This window comes from Colobus angolensis, unplaced genomic scaffold, assembly GCF_000951035.1.
Source record: "Colobus angolensis palliatus isolate OR3802 unplaced genomic scaffold, Cang.pa_1.0 Scaffold243, whole genome shotgun sequence".
NCBI classification, from domain to species: domain Eukaryota; kingdom Metazoa; phylum Chordata; class Mammalia; order Primates; family Cercopithecidae; genus Colobus; species Colobus angolensis.
Window position 1 is genome coordinate 3,413,644 of NW_012115633.1, and position 25,628 is coordinate 3,439,271.

At 41.0% G+C, this 25,628-nt stretch overlaps 1 protein-coding gene across 1 annotated transcript in view; it reads right to left on the reverse strand.

The window, feature by feature from the left end:
* SPIDR (scaffolding protein involved in DNA repair) overlaps positions 1-25,628 on the reverse strand; it is a 378,203-nt gene that overhangs the window by 45,806 nt on the left and 306,769 nt on the right. The window contains exon 7 of the mRNA XM_011945693.1: positions 18,080-18,220. Within this exon, the coding sequence (XP_011801083.1) occupies positions 18,080-18,220 (141 nt within the window). The remainder of the gene's footprint in view (positions 1-18,079; positions 18,221-25,628) is intronic.

Here is a 25,628-nt window from a genome sequence, read left to right on the forward strand (position 1 = left end):
CCTGTTATCTTCACTGGAAAGCTGACACAGAGTCCAGGAGCAGCACAGGGCTGGGAGTGAACCCAGTGGCTTCGGCACTCTACTTTTGGAGTGGCTGCACTTCCTTTTCCTAAGTCAAGCTAGTGGAACATTAGTTCCATGTAACCCCTGGTGTGCCTGTTGGCCCCGCTAAGCCACAGGAGCGGGTCTTGAGCACCAGACAAGACAGCCCTGCACTGTGGCTCTTCAGAGGACAGAGACAGTACCTGTGCTGGGCCCAGGGTTTGTGGCAGCACAGGAGAACATGGCTTAGAATACAAAGAAAAATATTTCCTTGGGTTTCCACATCTATATAAAACTGTGGCCATGTGAATTTCATACTTAAACCCTCTTCTATGACATAAGATATTGTGGAACAGTAAAATGCACACCATGAGGCAGTATTTCAGTAATACTTCTGGTGTGTCCTGGAGCAGCCCTTCAATCACCGTGGTGGGACAGCCAGGAAGGGAATCTGATCAGGCATTCTGACTCCAGAGAGGTATCTCTGCTAAGAATATCCTATGAATACCGTATAGATGTGGGAACTTACGAAACATTTCCAAAGCAAGTTCACTGAATTTCAGAAAGATAATTTTTCTTTTTCTTTTCTTTTTTCTTTCTTTCCTTCTCTCTCTGTCTCCCTCCCTCCCTCCCTTCCTCCCTCCCTCCCTCCCTCCCTCTCTCTCTCTCTCCCTCCCTCCTTCCCTCTCTCTCTCTTTCTTTTCTTTTCTTTTTTTGAGATGGAGTCTTGCTCTGTTGCCCAGGCTGCAGTGCAATGGCGCAATCTTGGCTCACCGCAACCTCCGCCTCCCAGGTTTAAGTGATTCTCGTGTCTCGGGCTCCTAGTAGCTGGGATTACAGGAGTGCACTACCACACAGGGCTAATTTTTGTATTTTTAGTAGAGATGGGGTTTTGCCAAGTTGCTCAGGATGGATTCAAACTCCTGACCTCAAGCAATCTGCTCTCCTCGGCCTCCAAAAGTGCTGGGATTACAGGCATGAGCTACTGCACCCGGCCAGCAAGATATTTTTCAGATCGTAGCTAGGTGGAGAAACTGAAAGAAGGAAATTAAAACACACATCTGAAATTAAGCCCTTTGCATGATTCCTTTGGATCTCTGCTTAAATTTATATAATTATATAAGATAACTTTGTAACTCTGGAATGTCTCACATTTTACAGGACATCTGCTAGTTTTTTTATTTTTTGAGACAGAATCTCGTCTTGTCACCCAGGCTGGAGTGCAATGGTGCGATCTTGGCTCACTGCAACCTCCGCCTCCTAGGTTCAAGTGGATTGTCCTGCCTCAGCGTCCAAAGTAGCTGCAACTACAGGCATGTGCCACCATGCCTGGCTAATTTTTGTATTTTTAGTAGAGATGGAGTTTCTCCATGTTGGCAAGGCTGGTCTTGAACTTTTGGCCTCAAGTGATGTGCCCGTCTCAGCCTCCCAAAGTGTTGGGATTCCTGGCGTAAGCCACCGTGCCCAGCCTGCTAGTTATATTTAAAAATGTCTTTTGTTAAAGACAGGGCATTAAAAATAATATATATATATATTATATATATGTAATATAAAACTAATAATATATATAAAGAAAAAAAATCCTCCTAATCAACTCTTGACTCAAAATTGGGGACATAAAATTATTAAGTAGTATAATTTAGAAACTTTGTAAAAACAATGTTCTTTACACACTTCTACTTCATCAGGAAATTACACACACACACACACACACACACACACACACACACACACTCAACTTCACAGGAAATGAAGAGCTCCTGAAACATGTTGCTATCTGCAACTCTGCAAACAGTTCTCTCTTCTGTCCTGGTGGTATTATTCCAAAAGCCTCACATGATCCACGCGCTCACCAGCGTGGAGGTGGAAAAACCCACACTTCCACACAAAATCTGTCAACCCATATCTCTTATAGACACATAAGTTTTTTTTTTAACCAAATATTACAAGTGTGCTCTGATACTTAACAAAAACCCTTGTCTCCTTACAATTCATCCTATTATCTTAAATTCACACATCATGTAGCTTCCCCTCATAATGCTTCAAAGACTGAAACTGTGAGTCCTATTAAAATAATTTACATTGACGTGCCAAATAATGAAGAGGAAAACAACAAAATATCCTTTATGGAGCAACCAGGCTTCAACCTAATCAGTAAGCAGCCTGCAGTGTGCCACGGCTGGCACTGGAGTGTGCTTCATCAGAGCTCCCACGCCACCCCCAGTCACAGAGAGTTGCGGAGGGGAAGGGGCTGTGGCTTATGTCACAGTCAGACATCTGGTGTGGACTCTGTTCCGATGCCTCCCCAGCAAGGTGCCCAGTACCATGAAGCTACGCTATGCTTCAAGTTGCCAGAATGGATGCAGAATTTGCTTAGGAGCCATGTGAAAGTGATCTTTAGCCCCACTTTCCTACTTTCCAGTTGTATGGCACAGGGTAAAATCTTTATTCCTGATGAGCTTCAAGCTCCTCATCTGTGAAGTGGGTAAAATAATATCTGCTTCTGAGACTTATTTTGAAGATCATACAAAACAGGCCTAACTGGCCTACGATAAACGGTAGCTCTAGACTGTTTCCCTTGGTGCTCAAGTTAATCTCATTTTACCTGAGGGAGACACAGACCCATAGCCTCTGCTGGGAGTGTTCTGGTTAAAGGTAACCCAACCAACCCGGGAGAGCTATGGGTCCAGAAGCCATTTCAAAGACACTTAATGCCTCCTGGGGCCCTGCCTGTGGGTCATGAAAACAAGTCCAGTTACATACTCTGTTCAGGCAGTCCCACTTTGGGAATGCTATCTGCTCCCCCTCCAAAAATCGGTACTTCTGCTGATAAAAAGACAAGCCACCTACAACACATAAATTATATACAACCAATGAAGGACTACTACTCAAAATATATAAAACTCAAAACCCCCAAAGAAAAATAAACAAAAGACTTGAATAGCACTTCATCAAAGTGGAAACACAAATAGCAATACACAGCAAAAGGCTCTCAGCCTCAGCAGTAATCAGGAGCTGGAATTTAAACCACAGTGAATTCCACTACAGACCTACCAGGCTGAAAAAAATGCAGTTGGGAAAAAAGATAACGAGGACACCTAAGTGTACCAAGTAATGGAGCAGGAGCTCTACTATGCTAACAGGAATGGAGGCCGAACTCCGCTTCTGGAAGACAGTTTAGCATTATCCATTGAAGGTTAGGAATACCCCACCCCCACGATGTGCACACCTGTGCCCTAGGGGATACACAGCAGGGACTCCTGCCCCTGCCAGCAGTGACCGGAAATGCCTAGAACAACTGCATGAAGAAAGAGATTGTGGTAAATTCATAAAATGGAATGAAAATGAATAAACCGGAGCTACCTGCAATAGACAGATGAATCTTACAAGGTTTATTGGTTTAACACTATGTTGTCTCCAGTCCTCCTCTGTAAGCGGCCCCCACATCAGGGTCCTTTTGTGTGCATCTGGGGCCGTGGCATCTCTAGTGAGCAAAAAAAGCAAAACACAAAGAATGTGCAAGCATGATGCTGTTTCCATAAAGTTCAAAAACAGGTAAACCTATATGCACACACATACACACTTTTTTTTTTTTTTTGATAGCCAGGTCTCAATCTGTCACTCAGTGATTCTCCCACCTCAGCCTCCCAAGTAGCTAGGACTACAAGTGTGCACCATCAAACTCGGCTAGTTTTTTATTTTTTATTTTTATTTGTTTAGAATGAATTCTTTTTAAAAAAATGTTTGTGGGTACAAAGTAGAGAATCAGGAGGGTTCTTCTGTTTTCCCTAGAGTAGTTTTTTATTTTTCATAGAGATAAGGCCTATGATGCCCAGGCTGATCTCGAACTCCTGGCCTCAAGTGATCCTCCTGTCTTGGCCTCCTGAAGTGCTGGAATTACAGGCGTGAGCCACTGTGCCCAACCTAAATATATTTTTTAAAGATGTATAAAAAGTAGTATAACTGCAAAGAAACACATGGAAGAAATTTCAGAAGTGTGAAGATCTTTAGGATTGGGGTGGGGGCAGGTGGCTTTTGGATACCTGCCATGTTTATTGAATTACAGTGGTGGGTTCGTGAGTGAGCTTTATTTATTCACTTATTATTTGTTACAATCTACAATTATGCCATCTTTCATATGCTTGTTATATTTCACAGTAAAGAAGGTTAAAATATAAGCTCAATAAATAAAGGAGATACAGACAGAGATACACAAGGAAGTGTGTTGCAGCACTGCTTTGAAGTGTTAAAAACCAGAAACAACCTGAGTATCTATCAAGAGAGGGACATCCTGGTGAAATTAAGTGAAAAAGGCAAACCATATCTTTTTGTTTATACATACGTCTACATTCATGGAGAAAGATGTGAAAGATTACTTACTGGGGTAAATATCCAGTGGGTAAAAGATAAAAGAGAGATTATTAAATTGTTGTTATAATTTATGTTAGTTATGTGAACAACAACAACCAACAAAAGCAGTGGCTATATTACTATTGCATTTACGGATCATACTGAAAGTCCTAATCTGAGGCCTTTTACAAATGTATGGTCCAGGTTCAACAGCTTCATCACAACCCACCCCGTTGTTGGTATCTTGAGAAAGAGAAGTAAATTATCTTGCTTTCATTTAACAGTAATGAAAACTAAAAGTAATGATATTAAGAGTAATGGCAAAAACCGCAATTACTTTTGCACTAACCTTTTTTAACAGCTGATAATTTTTGTTAATAAGTATCTAAGTAAACGGCAAAAAAAAAAAAAGAACACTAACTAAACCAAAAGCAGGCAGTGTAATTATTTACTATGGATTTAATACTCTTCGTGGTTACTCAAGACAATCCTAGTATAGTTTATTGCTGTTGTTTAACAAAAACAGTGGAAAATACCAAGAATCTAAATTAATATCAACATCACTGACAAGAAATAATCAGATTTTTGTTCTGAGGGCCAGGGGTTATAACTATAAAACAAACAAGAAATTTATAGAAATGAATTCTCCTAAAACTGGAAGTAATTAAATGTCAGCTGTAGTACCGAAAATCAGACTTTGGAATTTGGTGGACCTGTCTTGAGACCCAGCTCACATACAGGGATCCAAATTACTTAATGTCAGTGAACTTCAGGGTCTTATCTAAAAAATAAATACCATGATCTAATTTATTACCTAGTTTGAAGGTAAAACGAAAAAAATAGAGTGACTCTAGCGAAACTCAAGCTTTCTTTTCTTTCCACTTTCAGCATCCCATATTAACAGAGAGATTTTCTTGGTAAATTATAAAGATTTAAGTATTTTTTCCAAAATTCAAATCTGTAAGATTTTCCAATTTTCAGAATTCAGCTAATAATAGCATATTTAAAGTAAGTATTTGGAGTTTTTATTTGAGATTAACAGGAACATTTCTATTCTGCTTCTGAATCATACTGCTACCCAGTGTCCCCATGATAACAACTACTGCCGCAAGCTATTAACCCGAGAGGAAGAAAGAACAACAACTATGGAATATGTGAAATGTTTTTATGAGCAATTAATCCACAACAGATGCTTTCAGACTATGCTGCTGGACTCCTAAGGAGCTGGGTGGGGAGCCATGGTGGCCCAACTCATCCACCTTCCAGAACAAACAACTTCACATACTTTGTTTTGTAAGCTTCTCCTTCCCCTTCCCTTCTCTCTCCTCCTCCCTTCCTTCCCTCCCTCCCTTTCCTTGTGTATAGACAGGTCTCGAGATGTTACCTAGGCTGGCCTTGAATTCCTGTGCCCAAGTGATCCTCTTGCCTTGGTCTCCCAAAGTGCTGGGATTACAGGTATGAGCCATCATGCCTGAACACATTTATATTAAAGAAAAACAGGGCCAGGTGTGGTGGCTCACACCTGTTATCCTAGCACTTTGGGAGGCTGAAGTGGGCAGATCACGAGGTCAAGAGATCAAGACCATACTGGCCAACATGGTGAAACCCCGTTTCTAATAAAAATACAAAAATTAGCTGAGTGTGGTGGTGTGCACCTGTAGTCCCAGATATTCGGGAGGCTGAGGCAGGAGAATCGCTTGAACCTGGGAGGTGGAGGTTGCAGTGAGCAGAGATCAAAAAAAATCAAAACAAAAATCAAAAACCGAAAGTCTTAAAACCACTGGCCGCCACCACTGCACTCCAGCCTGGGCAACAAAGTGAGTCTCTGTCTCAAAAAAATCAAGAAAATAAAATCACTGACCTCCTACTGGTAGATGATTATGATTTCTGTGGTAGGAAGGACAGTGAGGGGTATGGTGGGGGAAATATTTTTAAGACAAGAAATGATTAAAAAAAGAATAAAACAAAACCCTGCCCATTTACTGAATTCTAGACTTACTGTGCTACAAGATAAGTTAACTAGTTAAATTACTAACCTGGAGGGATAAGTGGTATGTTTTTATGCTGTCATTATCAGCTGACCTTCCATTTGTTTTTGTTTTGTTTTGTTTTGTTTCTTTTTTTGAGACAGAGTTTCGCTCTTGTTGCCCAGGTTGGAGTGCAATGGTGCGATCTTGGCTCATTGCAACCTCTGCCTCCAGAGTTCAAGCGATTCTCCTGCCTCACTTTCCCAAGTAGCTGGGATTATAGGCGCCTGCCACCAAGCCTGGCTAATTTTTTGTATTTTCAGTAGAGACGGGGTTTGACCACGTTGGCCAGGCTGGTCTTGAATCTCTGACCTCAGGTGATCCGCCTGCCTCGGTCTCTCAAAGCGCTGGGATTATAGGCATGAGCCAGTGCATATGGCCCATTTGGTTTCTTTTATCCCCGTTTTAAACTAAATCTCTCTGTACAAATCCCACTGGCTTCATTATCCATTCTTTCCCATTATTGGGTTATTGACAATGCCTAGCAATGTTCAACTGGATGATTTATATTCTTCCTTGGGAAAAACATGGAATACTTTCAAACTGTATCCTTTTTCTAAATTACTTCTGATTTCTTTCTTCTACCCATTTTGTTTGTAAAAACAAGACAACAAAGTCTTGGGTCAGTGCTGGCTGGATTTCTACTTTTTCAGTTAAGTAGAAAGAAAAAGTCTGAGAAAGAAGGGAAAAGCAACTTCTTACATGCTAGTTTACACTGCACAAGGTACTTCTATGAATGTGATCTCATTAAATTCTCCTAACAACTTTCGGAAGTAGATTTATCCTTGTTGATAACTAAGGATGGGATTAGTACCAATCAACCAGCAAGTTTAAGAACCAATGTATTAACCAAGATCTATGGATTCTAAAGCCAGAGCTGTGAATCAGTGCTGAATCACAGCTGTCTCCCCTCAGTGATCAGGATGCTCCTAGAAGTTTTTTTTTTTTTTTTTTAAACCAGTAAGTTCCCTTGAGTAAGCCTGGCCCACACAGTCAAATAATTCAGAGCTAACTCGGTTATACTGTGTCCCTTGGTCATGTGGGAGTAGGTAGTGGAGTGAGGGAGGAAGAATAAAGTCACTTTTGAGAACACTTCTAAAAAATTTGTTTTTATAGCCAAGAAAAATTTTTAACAGTTTGTTAGGTTCAGATTTCATCATTTATTAATCAGGTTTTGTTTTTTTTTTTGAGACAGAGTCTTGTTGTGTCACCCAGGCTGGAGTGCAGTGGTGTGATCTTGGTTCACTGCAACCTCTGCTTCCTGGGTTCAAGTAATTCTTCCTACCTCAGCCTCCCGAGTAGCTGGGACTATAGGCACGCGTCACTATGCCCAGCTAATTTTTTGTATTTTTAGTATAGACAGGGTTTCACTGTGTTACCCAGGATGGCTTCGATCTCCTGACCTCATGATCTGCCTCAGCTACCCAAAGTGCTGGAATTACAGGTGTGAGTCACTATGCCTGGCCAAACTGGGTTTTACTGAACACTGTGCTAACTGCTATAGAGGATACAAAAATAACACTTGGCCCTGAACAGCAGCCTATTTTTGGTCAAAAGATGGTCTAACCAAATAGAGTATCCCTAATCTGAAATTCAAAACTTTTTGGGCACTTATGTGACACTCAAAGGAAATGCTCTTTGGAGTATTTTGGATTTCATATTTTCCCATTAGGGATGCTCAACCAGTAAGTATAGTGCACATATTTCAAAATTCATAAAAAATGGAAATTTGAAACACTCCTAGTCCTAAGCATTTCAGAAAAGGGATGCTCAACTTGTACTGGGGAAATAAGTTTATGGGTGGAGGGTAAGGTCATTTTACTCTGAGTGCTTTCCCACGGGCCTCTGCCTAGAAACTCAAACTTATGAGTCCTAGCCAAAGGGCTCCTCCCCTGCTGACCAAAGGAGATGAAGGGGATGTTCACCCACTCCAGCAAAAGTGTTATTAACCTGCTGCTCTCTGGAGTGTAAACGCCTTGAGGGCAGGAGCTATGACTTCACATGCCTATGCTAAGGTGCTATTTGTTAAATGAGTAAGTTAAGCCATAGCAACATACAGAAGACTGTAGTCAAAGCAGAACTTTTATCTAATTGACAATAATGTGAACTTCCTTCTGTTGAGTAGTGGTAAGTACAGTCCAAAAGTTTTAAATAGTTTTAGCTTCAGTAGTAGAAGGGTAGGTACTCAGGGCAGGAATGCTGGGAATGGTTAATGCTTAGCCTACACAGTTCAAACAAAATCTCTCAGATGGTTTGCGGTTCTCATTCATCCTCCTTCCTATGATCAAACAGATGGGTGTTCCAAGCCTGATCACAGTCCCTTGTCTTCTCTTTGCATGCTTTAATCACTCTTGATTTTCACTCCCATTGATAGTGAAAGTAGATTACATAGAGTAGACATAAAAATCAGGATTCTTATCTTAAGGATAAGAGATCTTCCACTGAAAGACAAAAGTGATGGCTGGTTTAGAGGGGTGCCCATTTTAATAAACAAATCCATGTTCTTATTTCCCCAAAATAGCCTTACTGGCCAAGGTTAATAATAACTGACATTTCCTTTTTGAGCCCCCTATTCCTTATGTTATACCTTTTTGATATATGGGGAATTATGCCCAGAAGTTCCATTGAGAAACTATTCTTTTCCAACTGAACTTATGAAATATCTGTAGTTATTTTCATAACAGCATAAGCACTTTCTAGACATTCAGTTCATTTTTCTTTTTTAAACTTGAGGTAAAATTAATATAACATAAAATTATAGTAAGAAAATAACTAAAGTAAATTAAAACTTCATAAAATTAGTCATTTTAAAGTATGCAATTTAGTGGTAGTTAGTACATTCAGAATGTTGTGCACACACTACCTCTATTTAATTGCAGAATATTTCCATATCCCAAAGTAGACCCCATCCCCATTAGCAGTCACTCCCATTTCCTCTCTTCTCAGGCCCTGGCAGCCCATCTGCTGTCTCCATGGATTTGCCTGGTCTGGACATTTCACAATAAGGGAGTCACAATGCATGAGACCTTTGTGTCTGTTTTTTTTTGGACTTAGCATCATGTTTTTGAGGTCCATCCATGTTGTAGCATGCTCCTTTTAGTTAGTTCACTTTGGACATAATAAAAACCTATTTTATGGCCCATTTCATGTCTTCTCTTAAAAATGTTTCCTTCCTTTACTTCCAGTTCTATTTCTGTTTGCATTGGGGTGATGTTTCAGGACAACGACCAGCTTGGTTTAATTGTATCCCTTTCAATTTTATTATTGATGCTATATCCCATATTCTTCTGGCCTAAGCATATAAATTCCTCCTTTTTTCCCTCCTTAATTAAATCACTGAAGATTCATGACTCTTTAGTTGCTAATGAAAATGAAGAAACTAAAGCTTAGAAGTATAATATTGCTCAGTTTACTGTATTTCTACACACTCCTTTATTATTCTAATGAGAAAATAAGTCTTTGTAAATGAAAGATTCAACTTTTCAACTTCTGCTTTTCCTCATTGTTCTTGTGCAAAATATACATTATCAAAATTATTTTAAGCAGATTAAGTTATTAAGATAAAGACTCCTTGTATAAGAATCAATTAATGTGTTCAAAGTAAAGCAACCAAATATATAAGGAAGTGAAGAAACAGTTGTAGCCTTAGAGAGTTATAAATTCTTTTTTTTTTTGAGATGGAGTCTCGCTCTGTCGCCCGGGCTGGAGTGCAGTGGCTGGGTTTCAGCTCACTGCAAGCTCTGCCTCCCGGGTTTACGCCATTCTCCTGCCTCAGCCTCCCGAGTAGCTGGGACTACAGGCGCCCGCCACCTCGCCCGGCTAGTTTTTTGTATTTTTTAGTAGAGACAGGGTTTCACTGTGTTAGCCAGGATGGTCTCGATCTCCTGACCTAGTGATCCGCCCGTCTCGGCCTCCCAAAGTGCTGGGATTACAGGCTTGAGCCACCGCGCCCGGCCTATAAATTCTAATAATGATATGTGTGACTTGGGACTAAGACCTTAGATTTAAAAAATATATTTCCTTTAAAATAAAAATAAGTCATGATCTCTATTAATGTTTGATTAGACTCACTAGTAAAAATGATTGTCAGTTTACAGTAACAAAGGCACTCAGAAATAAAGCGATTAAACAAAAATCAGAAAAACAGACTTCATCTTCCTAAAATGTAACCAAGCCAAAGAAAATGTTTTGTAGAGCTTACTTTACCTTCTAAAATACTCTACGTTTAAAAAAAAAAATCGCAATCCGGATGCTTAGAATGCATTATTTTAAGCAGAAGAGTTTACAAAGAGATACTTCACAATAGGTAAATATTGGCCCGAAAAACTCCAGTCTTAAAGGACAATAAAGTTTAATTTTGACTTAAAATCCTACTGGGAGGTAACATTTGGCAGAAAGAAAACAAACTATAGGAAAAACACAAAACACACTTCTAAACTGATGAAGGGCTTGAAGTAACAGCATGCTGCTCAGGTAGAAAGTGTCTACTGCTGCTGCTCTGAGCAGTCCTGGTCTCAAGATTCACATTCTCTCTCTCTCTTTTTTTTTTTTAAGATGGAGTTTTGCTCTTTCACCCAGGCTGGAGTGCAATGGCATGATCTCGGCTCACTGCAACCTCCGCCTCCTGGTCCAAGGGATTCGCCTACCTCAGCCTCCCGAGTAGCTGGGATTACGGGTGCATGCCACTACATGGCACACCTGCCTGGCTAGAAACTCCTGACCTCAAGTGATCTGCCTCTTGGCCTCCCAAAGTGCTGGGATTACAGGTGTGAGCCACTGCGCCCGGCCCAGCACTCTCTCTTAAGTGATACTTTATTTTCCTTTCAGACACTCTGGTGAAGTCACCAGGAACAATTTTATTTTTCAAAATCATGAAAGAATTCTTAGAAATGTCCTTTGAAGCAGGGTTTCTAAGCATAGCAATTAAGAAAGAGATTCTGGACCTCAAACCCCAAGGGAAGTGTGTGGCTTTTTAAAAGGGTGGCCTTTTTGAAGAAGGAAAATCAAAGGAAGTAAATTACTATTGAAGTTTGTTACCCAAGGAAAGCTCTTACCACTACTACGTATTTCCTGTTGAAGGAGCCTCTGAAATGATTCTCCAATAAATAACCCAGCCCGGTAAACTCATGTGGAATGATTCTTAAGGGTTCCCTCTCCAGCACTTTGGTGTATCCCAGTTTCACTCCGCTGGATGGAACGTGATGGGCTCTGTGGGAGACTGAAGACCCCCCAGCATCCTGCCCAGTCACAGCTGGGCTGGCTGGTGGACCCTGGGCCAGTCACCCCACCTCTGTCTCAGGCTCTCTTCTGTAAGACTGGGTGGACGCTGAGCCTCCTCCTCTGTAACTGACTTTTGTGAAGACTAAAAGGAAAAGGGAAAGTGCAATGCATACAACTTTATTTTCTGTGAAAAATTCATAATGAACACTCACACTCTTGCCATCCGCGTGATAAAGTGCTTTCACCACATGCCCATATTCACTTTCCCCTAAATTAGTGAGGACACCGAGGGTCGGTCTGTGTCCACAGGCACATGGCTAGTGTGGTTGTCACCTGCACCGCACACAGACCCTGGCACCAAATGGGTCGCCACCCTTACTGCTATAATTGAGCTCCAATAATTATGAACTATAAAAATACACATTTAAATCTTGCTGACAAAAGTTCTAAGATTAACCCAAGAAAACACCTAATGTGCATCCCACAAATAAAAATTATTTGCTTATCATGTGTCAGAAATTCTGCTATCTACAGAAAATATAATGGTAAATGAGAAACAGCACCTGCCCTGAGGGAGCCTACCAACCAGCGGGCAAGCGTGAAATATGGTGGCTGGGCATGCAACTGACACAGCTTCACTGACTGTCCACATGTAGACACCCTACAAGGAACAGTTGTAACGATGATGAAGCCATCATAGGTCCATTAGACTCAGAGACCAGTGGCCCAGCGCATGGCACAGGCCACCACTGGAGGGGATGGAGGGGATGGAGGCAGGCGGGCACATGGCACAGGCAGCACTGGAGGGGGTGGGGAAAGGTGGGCACCTGGCACAGACCAGCGCTGGAGGGGATGGGAAAGGTGGGCACCTGGCACAGGCTAGCACTGGAGGGGGTGGGGGAAGGTAGGCACCTGACACAGGCCAGTACTGGAGGGGATGGGGGCAGGTGGGAACCTGGCACAGGCCAGTACTGGAGGGGATGGGGGAGGCAGGCACGTGGCACAGGCCAGCACTGGAGAGCAGCCCTTGTATGATGCATCTATGATGCATTGGAGGACTCCTCATATGAATGTCATGATGTTCTCATATTATTCATCAAAAAAAGGGGCACACTCAAACCTATACCAGTGACATCACTCACTGACATTAAAACATGTGTCTGTGTTGGGCCACAGGCCAGCAGACATCCCACACAGTCCTAGGCACAGGCACCAGAGTGAGCTGCAAGCTTACTTCCATGGTGCTGGTGGAGAGGAGAGGGCATCCTGGTGGTGGTTGCAGCAGGAGGCAAGGGAGGCAGTGCTGGGCCCTTAATGAGGGTACACTGGCCTGTGAGGGAAAAGGCGCTTAAATAAAGCCCAGGAAACTAGTGCACAGGCTAGCAGGGCAGTGGACTGGGAATCCCACTGGGGGTTACAAAGGAACTTTCTATCCTGATTCGGATTGGTTAATTTCTGAGCATGCTGACTGAGCTTGGCTTCTGATAAAAAGCTTATCACCACTTAATCTGCTGCCATAAAAATGGAAGTTCGTGTTTAGACAATAGCTTCTCAATTGGCTAATTCTCTGAAATGCACTTCCTCCCCTCACCTTTTCATGGAAGCTGACCAGGGCAGCAGTCCTCACCTTGTCCTCACTCCGCAGGGGATGAAATGGCTGTGTGGGCCTGGGAGCTTGCCCTCCCTTTCCATTTTAGCCCTTAGCCCATGCCTTTCCTGTTCTGTCCAGAGCTCCTACATCCTACCCCACCCTCTGCACCCCCTCCAAGGGGGGTGCTCTGAGCCTCCGCTCCCTGTGTGGGTGCTTGCCAGGTGGTGCCACATCACCAGCTATCCTTCTGGGTCTCCCCTTGGCTCCTACGCTGCTCTAAGTGTAGAGGAAGCGAGCTGTTTTGTGCTCCTGGCATGTGCCACAGCTCCTGAGAGCTCCCTATGTACCACTTCTCTGTTCTTCCTTCAACTGTGGGAAAAGTTTCCAGCCTTGTGGCCCTATCCCGATCTCTCCCTCAATTTCCCATCTATTGTAGGTACAGGAGTAAAGATAGTCTTACTTCATTTTTGTGTTTATGACCTCTTCTCTTCTTCACTCAAAAACTCATATTGAACCTCATTTCTCCAGAACCAATGCAAAATCCCTAATAATAGGATTTAGGCTTTATCTAGCAGACTTTATACCTCAGTATATTCTGGTTTGGGATAAATCCCCCAAATCTGGCACACAGCTCAGTGCCATGGCAACTAGCTGGGAGCATAGTACAAATAGGGACTAAATAATATTTACTGAATAAGTGAGTGAATTATCTTATTATTATTTTTTTTTTGAGGTGAAGGTCTCACTATGTTGCCCTGGCTGGTCTCAAACTCCTGAGCTCAAGCGATTGGCCCACCTTTGCCTCCCAAAGTGCTAAGTTACAGGCATGAGCCACTGCACCCAGTCATAATCTCTCTTGAATAAACCCTCTTACTTCCCCTTTTGCATCTCTCTCTCTCTAAATCCTATATTTCTATTCACAGATAACATCTCACCAATTTAGAGACACTTTTCTTTCTGCTAGATCAGGATGTTAAAAGCATTTGTTCTCATTTCTTTCATGAAACCTCCTGGGATCAGTCAGCTAAGGTCTAATTATTTGAATCATCAACTACTCTAATACTTCTACCTGTCCTGTTTTGGGTTGAAAAGGACACAATTCAAGGTCAAAGACCATGTCAGTTGCTTTCTTTGTCATTCTCAACACCCAGACAGCACCCTCTGTAGACACTGAGTATTGACAAAATGTTCTTCAATAAGAGCTTCTCCAGTACATTGCTGTAAAAGGGCCCTTCAAGAGGCCTACAGAAAACAGTACCTATAAATTAATAATATATTTTGGACTCAGTGGTTGTTTTAACAAGTTGGGAAATAAATATCAGATTTTTGAACTGAAGAGGTCTCCTTTCCCCATTCTCCCCAAAAGAATTTGTTAGCTATAGTTTCTATACGTATGATAGGTTAACATATTTCAGGGATTTTTTTTTCTTTTTCTCAGTATTGCCCTGGCAAATACAAATAAAAGCATATAATAAACAGCAACAAAAAAAATAAAGTTCACACACAGAATTATGACACCAAAGCCCTGTGACTTCTCAGCTTGTTTTGGCCTACTAAAGTGCTGCACAGGCTACTTGGGAGGACAGAGGTCAGTGGTGGGCGGGGAGGTGGGCTGGAGGGTGGCCCTTAGCAGAGAGTCACTGAGGAATAGCAGGAGTGTCCTGGAGAGGAAGGAAGCACAGGCTGTGCTGCATGTTCTACGGTGAGCATATATCAGATTGGTACTGTTGTGAAAACTGTACAGTTTTTAAACCGAAGCTCGGGTTGTTTTTCTGACTCTTCTTCCTCTGATCAGTCAACATAGACACTCAAATCCCAAAAATTAGTCTGTCAGAGAAACAAAAGCTATGCTGCTGTTTTTCTGCGAGCCTCTGGACTAAAGCAGTTGGCCAGGGCGGTGCTCCCTGCATAGGCATCTGGCAGCATGTGTGCCTGCCTGGTGGCTCTGTAGTCATGAGTCCCCTGCAACACAGTCACTCAACAGCAGGTAGGGCTGAGTGATGTTTCAACAGCAGGTAGGGCTGAGTGCTGTTTCATCACCAGAACTGTGGATCAGATGAAATTTAGATCTGGTAGGCCAGATCTAAGAGGCTCTGTGACTTAGCCCAAACATACAACTATCTTCCAATTGGGAAAAGGTTATTTTCTGTATTAGATACTGAAATTGTAAAATTAATCATTTTAGTTTGAATTTGGGGAAGTATATTTTGTTAAGGTTTATGAGAAGTGTATTTTGTTAAAGTTTACGACAGTTGCTATGAAACACAATAATTTGGGGGAAAAAAAGAGAGACAATGTTGTGTTTACTGGGCCACGGATGGATGATGTCACTAATAAGCAATTATAACATCCCGCATTCCAAAACGATTTAATAATTTGTTTTGAAGAAATATAGCTTCCAAAAGAACAAGAAAACAATCTAAACATTTATTTGGATGTTTTGCATGGCAAAATATAATTAAATATATAAAATAATTAATCTGAATCTAAAAAAGCATCGAATACTAGTCACCAACTTTAACAAGGAAGGAGGTTCAAAAGTTATCAGTAAATGAATTTGCTGGAATACTCAATGCATTTCCCATGGAAAAAACATTTCTCATGTAAATGTTATAGATGGTCAGGCTTCTAGTGCCAACCACAAAAACTAGATTAAATGTTAGGTACATGTATGGCTATAAAGAAGAATGGTGAAAGAACAGGACCTTTAGAGAGACAAAGATTCCCAGGTCCTGTCTGGCTGTGTCCTTCTCCAGCAGTATTTCCGTAACATGCTATGTCCTGCAGTCTCCAGCCAGAACAGCTGCCTCTGGCCTGGAGCACAGCTAGAACATCCTGTGGTGGGAGCCCCCTCATGTCCTTGCCAGGCTCGGGTGGGTGGCAGCCGAGTGAAAGAGCCCTCCCCTCTAAATGGCCCTGATGGTTACCATAACTACACTTAGTCTTCAGATGCTTGTGAGTCCGAAATGTTTACAATGAATATTTTTTTCTTTTTGAGACAGAGTGTCTCTCTGTCACCCAGGCTGGAGTGCAGTGATGCAATCTCAGCTCACTGCAACCTCTGCCTCCAGGGTTCAAGCAATTCTCGTGCCTCAGCCTAAGTAGCTGCGACTATAGGCATGTGCCACCATGCCCAGCTAATTTTTTTTTTTATTTTTTATTTTTAGTAGAGACAGGGTTTTGCCATATTGGCTAGGCTGGCCTCAAACTCCTGGCCTTAAGTGATCAGCCTGCCTTGGCTTCCCAAAGTGTTGGGAGCCACTGCGCCTGGCCTACAATGAATATTCTAATGAGGACTAAAATGAGGTTCAGTCTTAATAAGGGTGAGACTCATGTGACCCAACCAAGCTTTTCTCGTATCTAGACATGCTTTCCAAGTATCTGGATGAATCACATTCCCCAAACACATAATGCAATTAAATTATAATACAGCTGCCTGTTTACAAACAAGACGAAGTATTTATTATAAAATATAGCTGGCCGGGCGTGGAACCTCACACCTGTAATCTCAGCACTTTGGGAGGCTGAGGTGGGTAGATCACCTGAGATCAGGAGTTTGAGACTAGCCTGACCAACATGGTGAAATCCCATCTCTACTAAATACAAAAAATTAGCCGGACGTGGTGGCAAGCACCTGTAATCCCAGCTATTTGGGAGGCTGAAGTAGGAGAATTGCTTGAATCTGGGAGGCGGAGGTTGCAGTGAGCCAAGATGGCACCATTGCACTCCAGCCTGGGTAACAGGAGCGAAACTCTGTCTCAAAAACAAACAAACAAACACACAACAAAAAACCAAAAACCAAACCAAACCAAACCAAAACAAAAAAACACAAAACATAGCTATACAGATTAATAAAAATGTGCTCTTATCTACTCGGGGCTTACAGGGGATATGTCTCCCAGGAAAATAAACTCTTGGGCAGACCTGTCACTCAGCAGTATGGTATGACAGGACTCAAAGTCAAGGCCTGTGGGAGAGCTAAATGCCTACTGAGGTCAGTCAAGGAAATGCTCACTAAACACTCACCATTTAGAATGGCCATAACCAGAGTGGTCATGATGCAAACTACGGAGGATACTATCAATAAATGCTTCAAAAGCAGACTATCATACACTCAGAATGGGACTTTTTCTCCCTCTAATACAGTTATAGCTCAGATATTCTATAATTAAACAAAACATCAACAAGAGAGCTAAAATAACACACTACTTAAAGAAAGAGATGTAATGAGAAGATTGAGAAAAACCCCAATTCACTATATGACTGGGTAGTTCCATTAAAAATGTTTCTTTTTCTTTTTTTCCCTAATTCATAGATTAGAATGATTACTGGAGATGTAACAGGCACAGATAGGCCAGATCTTTGTAACACTCCACCTCTGCCTATCAAAAACAACATTTTAGGGCGAGGTGCCATGAAACCTGGCAGAGAACAATGCTTGCTTGCTTTGGAAAGTGCAAAGACATGACAACTTAAGAATTTTGCTTAAAGCTCACAAAATGTTTTTTCACAATTAGGTTTTCATTTATACTTACCACCCAAAGATGCTTTATTGTTATAGTGAAGAAAACACACAAAAGACAAATCTTCATAATTAAAACACATATATAACATTTTAATCTTCTTTTAATAAAATTATGAATCATGAAACCTGCCTAATTCTTTTTGTTGTCAATTACAATTCTTCCCCTAAAGATACTTTATAGGTTCCACTCAACTTCTGGCCTTGTTTTATGGGCAAACTCTAGGACCCTGGTTTATTGCCTTTAAAAATAAAATTAGAGACAAAAGACTAATAAAAAGAACCAACAACTGTAGCAAACTGGATGCCATTCTGGCACGTTCTCACCTTCCTCTGGTGGCTTTCTGTAGAACCTTCATTCCCACCAGGCTGCAAGACTTCCCTTCCAACTGTCTTGCCTTCGACATGGTGAACTCTAAGTGCACTTCACCGAACATTCCACAGCCATCTTGTACCAGAAGGCAGGCTCTGTAAAAAACCATTCACATTTGTTCTTTGAGGAGGTAGTTTGGATTAATGCAGAGATCAAGATTTCCCTCTTCTTCTTCATTAGAAAGCCACTATATACTGCTGTGACTGGCCAATATAATTTAAATAAATTAAAGAAAAACCAAGGGGGAAAAAAAAAAGAAATCCACTGTAGTCATCTTCCTAAATGGGTGAGTCAGGATAAAAAAAACGTTGAATTCAAGACATTCTTTCCGTATGTGTGCATGCAGGTGTTTGAACCACCATCCACAGGCATGAAACTAAAACCTAAGCCAAATATGGCTGAAAAGTACATTAAGATGACCATTCTCTTAAACCAAATATATTACCTAGAAACAGAGTGTCCTTTTCTCATTTTTACCCTGTTTCCCATGAAAGAAATATTTGTTTTGTGTGGATGCTCAATACTGAGAAAAGCTGCAGGATAACATTACGGTGAGAACAACAATATGAGGCTTTCTCTGAGACGGTACACACTTAGAGACATGCATATTCCAGCAGGATAAAACCTGGTGTTCCAGCTTGCAGCAACACAGCCATGATGGACAGCCAGCGACATGATGGATTTCCCCTAGTTTTTAAGTTTAGATGGTGTTATTCATGAAAGCCTATTTATGACTGAATTTCCAATCCTTTCATTTTATAACTGAAGTAAATGAAGTTTATTTATCAAAAAATGACACATTCTCAGAAAACATTTCATGGAGGCTGAAGAAATTATAGTCAGTAAATAACATCACAAAATAGATATAAAAACTATTCTAAAGATAAGACTGTGAAAAAAATACATGTTGGAGGAGAACAGATGAAGTCAAGAGCCTTAAGTGCTGCCTTGGCAAAAGGGTCAAGAACTGTAGACTCCTTGATGAAGTCTCCCAGGCCCACAGGGCCAGCTGGTTTGCAAGAGAAGCAAAAATATATCCTGTCTGAAAAACAGTACCTTTACTTGGATTGCTAGTTCACCATGGAGTAAAGACCAAACAAAGATGTGCTGAAATAAAAATCAAACACAAAGAAACAAACCATCATGTGGGAACAGTCAAAAGAAATAACACCAGACCTGCTGGGGACTTGAGATATTAGAATTAATGGATAGAAAATATAGAATAACTGTTTTAAAGAGGTAAAAAGTCCCCAAAATATGAATAGGAGACAAGAAACTCATAAAATGACTTGATAGATTTAAAGAAGGATGAAATCACACTTTCAAAAAGGAAAGCTACATTTACTGAAATAAAAAATATTCATTGAGTAGGTGTAACAAATGGCTATATGCATCTGAAGAGTGTGTATATGAGATCTGAGGTATAAATCTAAATAAATTACTCAGAATATAGCTTGAGAAGTGAGAGGAAAAAAACATGAGAGAAGGTGCAGAAATACAGAGAAGAGTGAGAAGGTCTAACATGTCTAATAGGAATTTCAATAAAACAAGACAGAGGAAGGGAAGCAATAACATGTAGATTTACAGTGACTGAGAATTTTTCCCAACTGATCTAAGACACAGGAAGAAAAGCAAATACCAAGTAGGGCTGGCCACAGTGGCTCACACCTATAATCCCAGCACTTTGGTAGGCTGAGGTGGGAGGATTACTTGAACTGAGGGGTTCAAGACCAGCCTGGACAATGTAGTGAGATCTTGTCTCTAGGAAAAATTAAAAAAAAAGTTAGTTGGGTGTGATGGCACACGCCCATAGTCCCAACTACTTCAGGGGCTGAGATGGGAGGATCACTTCAGCCCAGGAGGTTGAAGCTTAAGTGAGCTGTGATCATGTCACTGCATTCCAGCCTGGGCAACACAGCAAGACGCTGTCTCAAAAACAAAAACAAATCGGGAGAAAAAAACCCAAACAAATACCAAGCAGTACAACTAAATGGAAATCCAACTAATAAACTCACTATAATGAAACTAGAGAATACCAAAGACTATGAGCTGTTAAAAGCAAGAAGCACACAAATAAGATTTTCAAAGCACACACAGTGAGATTTAGAAGACAGTACATCTGCAAAAGAATACAAATTTGACTTAAATCAACCTTCTAAAGAACAATGAATGAAGCCAGAAGACAGTGGAATATTTTCAGAATTCTGAAAGCCATCTCAGAACTGTATCAGCAAAACTCCTTTCAAGAATGACGGTAAAATAAGAACATTTGAATTTTTTTATTTTTATTTATTTATTTTTTCGAGATGGAGTCTCACTCTGCTGCCCAGGCTGGGGTGCAGTGGAGTGATCTTGGCTCACTGCAACCTCCATCTCCTGTGTTAAAGTGATTCTCTTGCCTCAGCCTCCTGAGTAGCTGTGATTACAGGAGCCCACCACCACACCTGGTTAATTTTTGTATTTTTAGTAGAGATGGGGTTTCTCCATGTTGGCCAGGCTGGTCTCGAATTCCTGGCCTCAAGTGATCTGCCTGCCTTGGCCTCCCAAAGTGTTGGGATTACAGGTGTGAGCCACCATGCCTGGCCTGGGATGTTTTTAGACAAAGAAAAACTAGGAGCATTTTCTACCTACAGAACCTGACGTATTTACTATTTTACTAATTACTAAAATGATTTCTAGACCAGTTGCAGTGGTTGACACCTATAATCCCAGCACTTTGGGAGGCTGAGGTGGGAGGATCACTTGAGCCCAGAAGTTCGAGATCAGCCTGGGCAACAAAGTGAGACACTGTCTCTACAATAAATAAAAACATTAGCCAGGTATGGTGGCACATGGTTGTGGTCTCAGCCGCTCAGAAGGCTGAGGCGGGAGGATCCCTTGAGCCCAAGAGTTTGAGGGTTGCAGTGAGTTGCGATTGTGCCACTGTACTCCAGCCTGGGTGGCAGAGTGAGACCCTGTCTCAAAAAACAAATAAAATGATTTCTAAATTATGTACTTTAGGAATAAGGAAATTATCATGGAATAAAGGCCTGAGACACAAGAAGGACTAATAAGCAAAAATACAAACCACCCAGAATAAACACAGGACAGAATAACAACACAATCAATAATATTAAAGCTAGAGCTGAAAAACTGAAAATGGATAGCAATGAAATCAAACAGGCAGTGACTGGAGCTCAAATGTTCCCAAGTCCTCATATCACTCTAAGCCTGGAGTTAAGATATTAACTGAAGAATAGTATATGCGGCACAATTTCAAGGATAATCACCAAAGAACAGAAACAGGGAATACAACCTCCTAATCACTAGAGGAAAAAAATGGAATGAGAAATACAGGAAAACAAACAAAAAGGAAAACACAAAGAAAAAACATTAAATCACCAATAAAATATAAAGTGATATGTGAAAGGATAAAGTCCTTGCATATTAGAAATGGAACAAAAATGATTTAAACATGTCAAAGACAGAACTTGTCATGTTGTTTGAAGAAAGAAAAAAATGTCTTCCAATAAATTGGTGACAGAAAACCTTCCAACGCACAGAAAGGTTCAAAGTAAAAGGACAGAAAAAAATGTTTCTGGCAAATATTAACCAAAAGACAGCTGAAAAGGTGGTTTCGATGGTAAGCAAAATAAATTTTAAGAAAGTATTACTGGCCAGGCATGGTGGCTCATGCCGGTAATCCCAGCACTTTGGGAGGCTGAGGCAGGCAGATGACGAGGTCAGGAGATCGAGACCATCCTGGCTAACATGGTGAAACCCCATCTCTACTAAAAAACAAAAAATTAGCTGGGCGTGCTGGTGGGCCCCCCCCCCAAAAAAAACAAACAAACGAATAAATAAATAAATAAATAAATAAGCAAGCTGGGCACAGTGGTGGTGCCTATAGTCCCAGCTACTCAGGAGGCTGAGGCAGGAAGACAGTCTAAGCCAAGTAGTTGGGAGCTGCAGTAAGCTATGATCTGGTCAGCGTACCCCAGCAGGAGTGACACAGATTCTCTCCCTCTCTCTCTAATTAATTCTCACTACACACTTGGCCATAAAGCAAGTCACAGTTAATTTCAAAGTGTCTTATCATATAGAACACACTCTTTGCCTAAAATATAATTAAATGAGAAACCAAGAAAGAAATATATATTTTAAAAATCTTCTTACATTTGGAAATTTCATGTTTTTTTCAACTCACAAGTCAAACAGGAAATCACAGAGAAAAGAGACCATAATTTGACCTAGTTGATAATAAAAATACCACATGTCAAAATGTATGGATTACATCAATATATAAGGAAATTTATTGGCTTTAATATAATAAAACAATTTCTTTTCTGATATACATTTATTTACTTATTTTTTTGGAGAGACAGGGTCTCGCTGTGTTGCCCAGGCTGGTCTCAAATTCTTGGCTTCAACCAATCCTCCCACCCTGGCTCCCAAAGCTCTGGGATTACAGCCACATGCCACCACACCTGGCTCCCTATATTCATTTTAAAATTAGTTTTTTATGTACTTATCACAAAATCAACCCTAAACCTCAGTCAATTACCAAGATTAGGATGCTGAACCTCACAGGTATTCTACCCTGAAGAGCTCTTCTGGATCCTTCTACTGTGCTTCAATCTGAATGGGTCAGCATCTATACCTGGGCACAATATCATCCCGGGATCTCTTGGCACAAAATCTGGGGGTTCCCCTTTGCTGCTCTGCTATGTTGGAGCTGCTATTTCCTACACCCGTATCTTTTAATTGACTTCTTCAATTCAGTAGTTCCTGTCTTCTAGTTTTCTGAAAAAAGAGTGTGAGGTAAAAATTTTAAAACCATTCATAAAGTTGTTGGTAATCGATCCACAAACTTTATGGGCAGTTTGGCTGGGTATGGATATCTAGATGGGAACTAATTTTTCCATTCACAGTCCAATCATGTTTTGTTTCCCTCCCTTCTCTCCACGTCTGAGGTCTTTTTTAGTTTACAGTATGCTACCTGAGAGCAGGTATAAAAGTATACATTTTGATGTTGAATTTATAATGTCTTTTTTTTTGTCTATACACCATTTAAAGTCCTCCTTACCTCCTAGTTAACTCCTCACATGGCTTGCTTCTCCGTTCCCTATCTAAATAGAGAAGTCCAAGGAGACTTCCTCGGGGACCAGGACATGGAGGGGAACTGGAGGTAGGACCAGGCTGCATTTCCTAGGAGTCTCTAGGCTCTCCTGTTAGAGAACAACCCATGGTGGCCCCTCACCCTCCACATGTGATTACGTTAAGGCCTGGTTGTCTCCTACTGATACCCCCAAGACTTTGCTTTAAATGTTACTTTATTTTATTTATTTATTCTTTTGAGACAGAGTCTCACTTTGTTGCCAGGCTGGAGTGCAGTGGTGCAATCTCGACTCACTGCAACCTCCGTCTCCTGAGTTCAAGCAATTCTCCTGCCTCAGCCTCCTGAGTAGCTGGGACTCAGGGACTCAGGCGTGGGACACCACGCCCGACTAATTTTTGTATTTTTAGTAGAGACGGGGTTTCACCATGTTGGCCAAGATGGTCTCGATCTCTTGACCTCATGATCCACCCGCCTTGGCCTCCCAAAGTGCTGGGATTACAGACGTGAGCCACTGCGCTTGGCCTACACGTTATTTTTTTTTAACCTATACAAAAGTCAAGACAAATACAAAAATCCCCACAGATTCAAATACAAAGTTTCTATATTTCCGATTGTGTTGAGAAGGGAGAGGTGTGGAATTGGCTACTACCTTTGTCTTTAAGTTTGCCCTGACATTTTCCTGTCTCAAATAACAAGGAAGGGTGCTTCTGTCTATTCTTTTGCCCTAGAGACGAGTTATCACTCTTCTCCTGGTATTCACACCCATCACACACACTCTCCCACTCTGTTCTGCTCGCACAGCTGCAATTCAGAGGCAGGCTGACTCAGGCCCGAGGTGGAGTCATCACCCCACTGGTTCAACTGGATTAGAACTGTGGCATTTCACAGACTGCGCAGACCAGCATCAGCTTATCAGCAGCCTGCGCTGAATTCCACCCACTTGTCAATGCTTTCTGCCCAGTGAAACGCTATCTCCTAAAATCAGTGCTAGTGTGACAGGTCTGAGCAGCATAGTGTCCCCATGATTTACTTGCTTTTCCTGAACTACCACGTATTTACCATAAATTTTATCACATTAAATGGAATACAAATGGCTTCCCAGGGGGGCAGCGTTATGTTAATAACTCTGGATCTTGCAAAAGTTGCTTATCTGTTATGAGCTTCATTTTACTCATTTTTAAGGCAAGATAAGAGAATCTAATTCAGAGGACTGTTGTGAACATTAAAGTCATTCGCATGATACAGTGATTTAGGGCATGGTAGAGGGACTGGTAGATAAATCTTTTCTTGGTGGGGTACTTAGCTCAATTTTTATAATAAAATTTTGTAAGTTTCTCCATATAGCTCTTGTACATGCTTTGTTAGATCTACGCCTAGAATGTCTATGGGTTTGTGTTCTATTTTAAATGGTGTTTTGTTTGTTGTTGTGTGTTGCTGGTGTGTGATCAATATACAATGGCCTTGTACACTGAACTTTTATAATCCATCATCCTTACTAAACTTTATTACTATTTGTAATCCTTTTAATGTACTTTTTATGCAATCATTTCATAATTCTAATTTTGCTTCTTATTTTGCTTTATGGATGCCTTTTAGGACCTTCAGGGCAATGCTGAAGAGATGCCGGTGACTGGGCATCCTTATTTTGTTCCAACTGTAAAGAAAAAGTCTTCAATGTTTTACAGTTACAAATGTTTACTTTTATTGTTGGTGGTTGTTCATTTTTGTTTTTTTGTAGACGTCCTTCATCCAGTTAGGGATTCCTAGTTTGCTAAGGAATTTTTTTTTTTAATCATGAATGGGTGTTGGATTTTATCAAATGCGTTATCTGTATTAACTGAAAGAACTGTTTTCCCCCTTTAACATGTTACTGTGGCAAATGACAATTACAAATTCTTTCTGAGTATTAAAGTAGTTTTTCACTCCTGATGTAAAGCCAAGATCCTATTTGCTATGTCTTATTTAGAATTTTTGTCTCTAGGTCCATTAATGATATTGGTCTTTAATTTTATTTTTCATACTACATTTGGTATCAAGATCATTTATATCAGCTTCACAGAACAAGTCGATTACCTTTTCTTCTGAAAATTTTAGATAAAAATTCTAAGACTCAATCTGTATTTTGACAGTTAGAAATAATTCGGTAATAAAATCATTTAGCTTTAGTGTTTTCTTTCCTGAGAAGATTCAAAACTACCAGCTCAACATCTCTAATGATAATTGGAGTATTTGAATTTTTAAATTTTTTTCTTTTTTGAGAGGGAGTCTCGCTCTGTCGCCCAGGCTGGAGTGCAGTGGCCGGATCTCAGCTCACTGCAAGCTCCGCCTCCCAGGTTCAGGACATTCTCCTGCCTCAGCCTCCTGAGTAGCTGGGACTACAGGCGCCTGCCACCTCACCCGGCTAG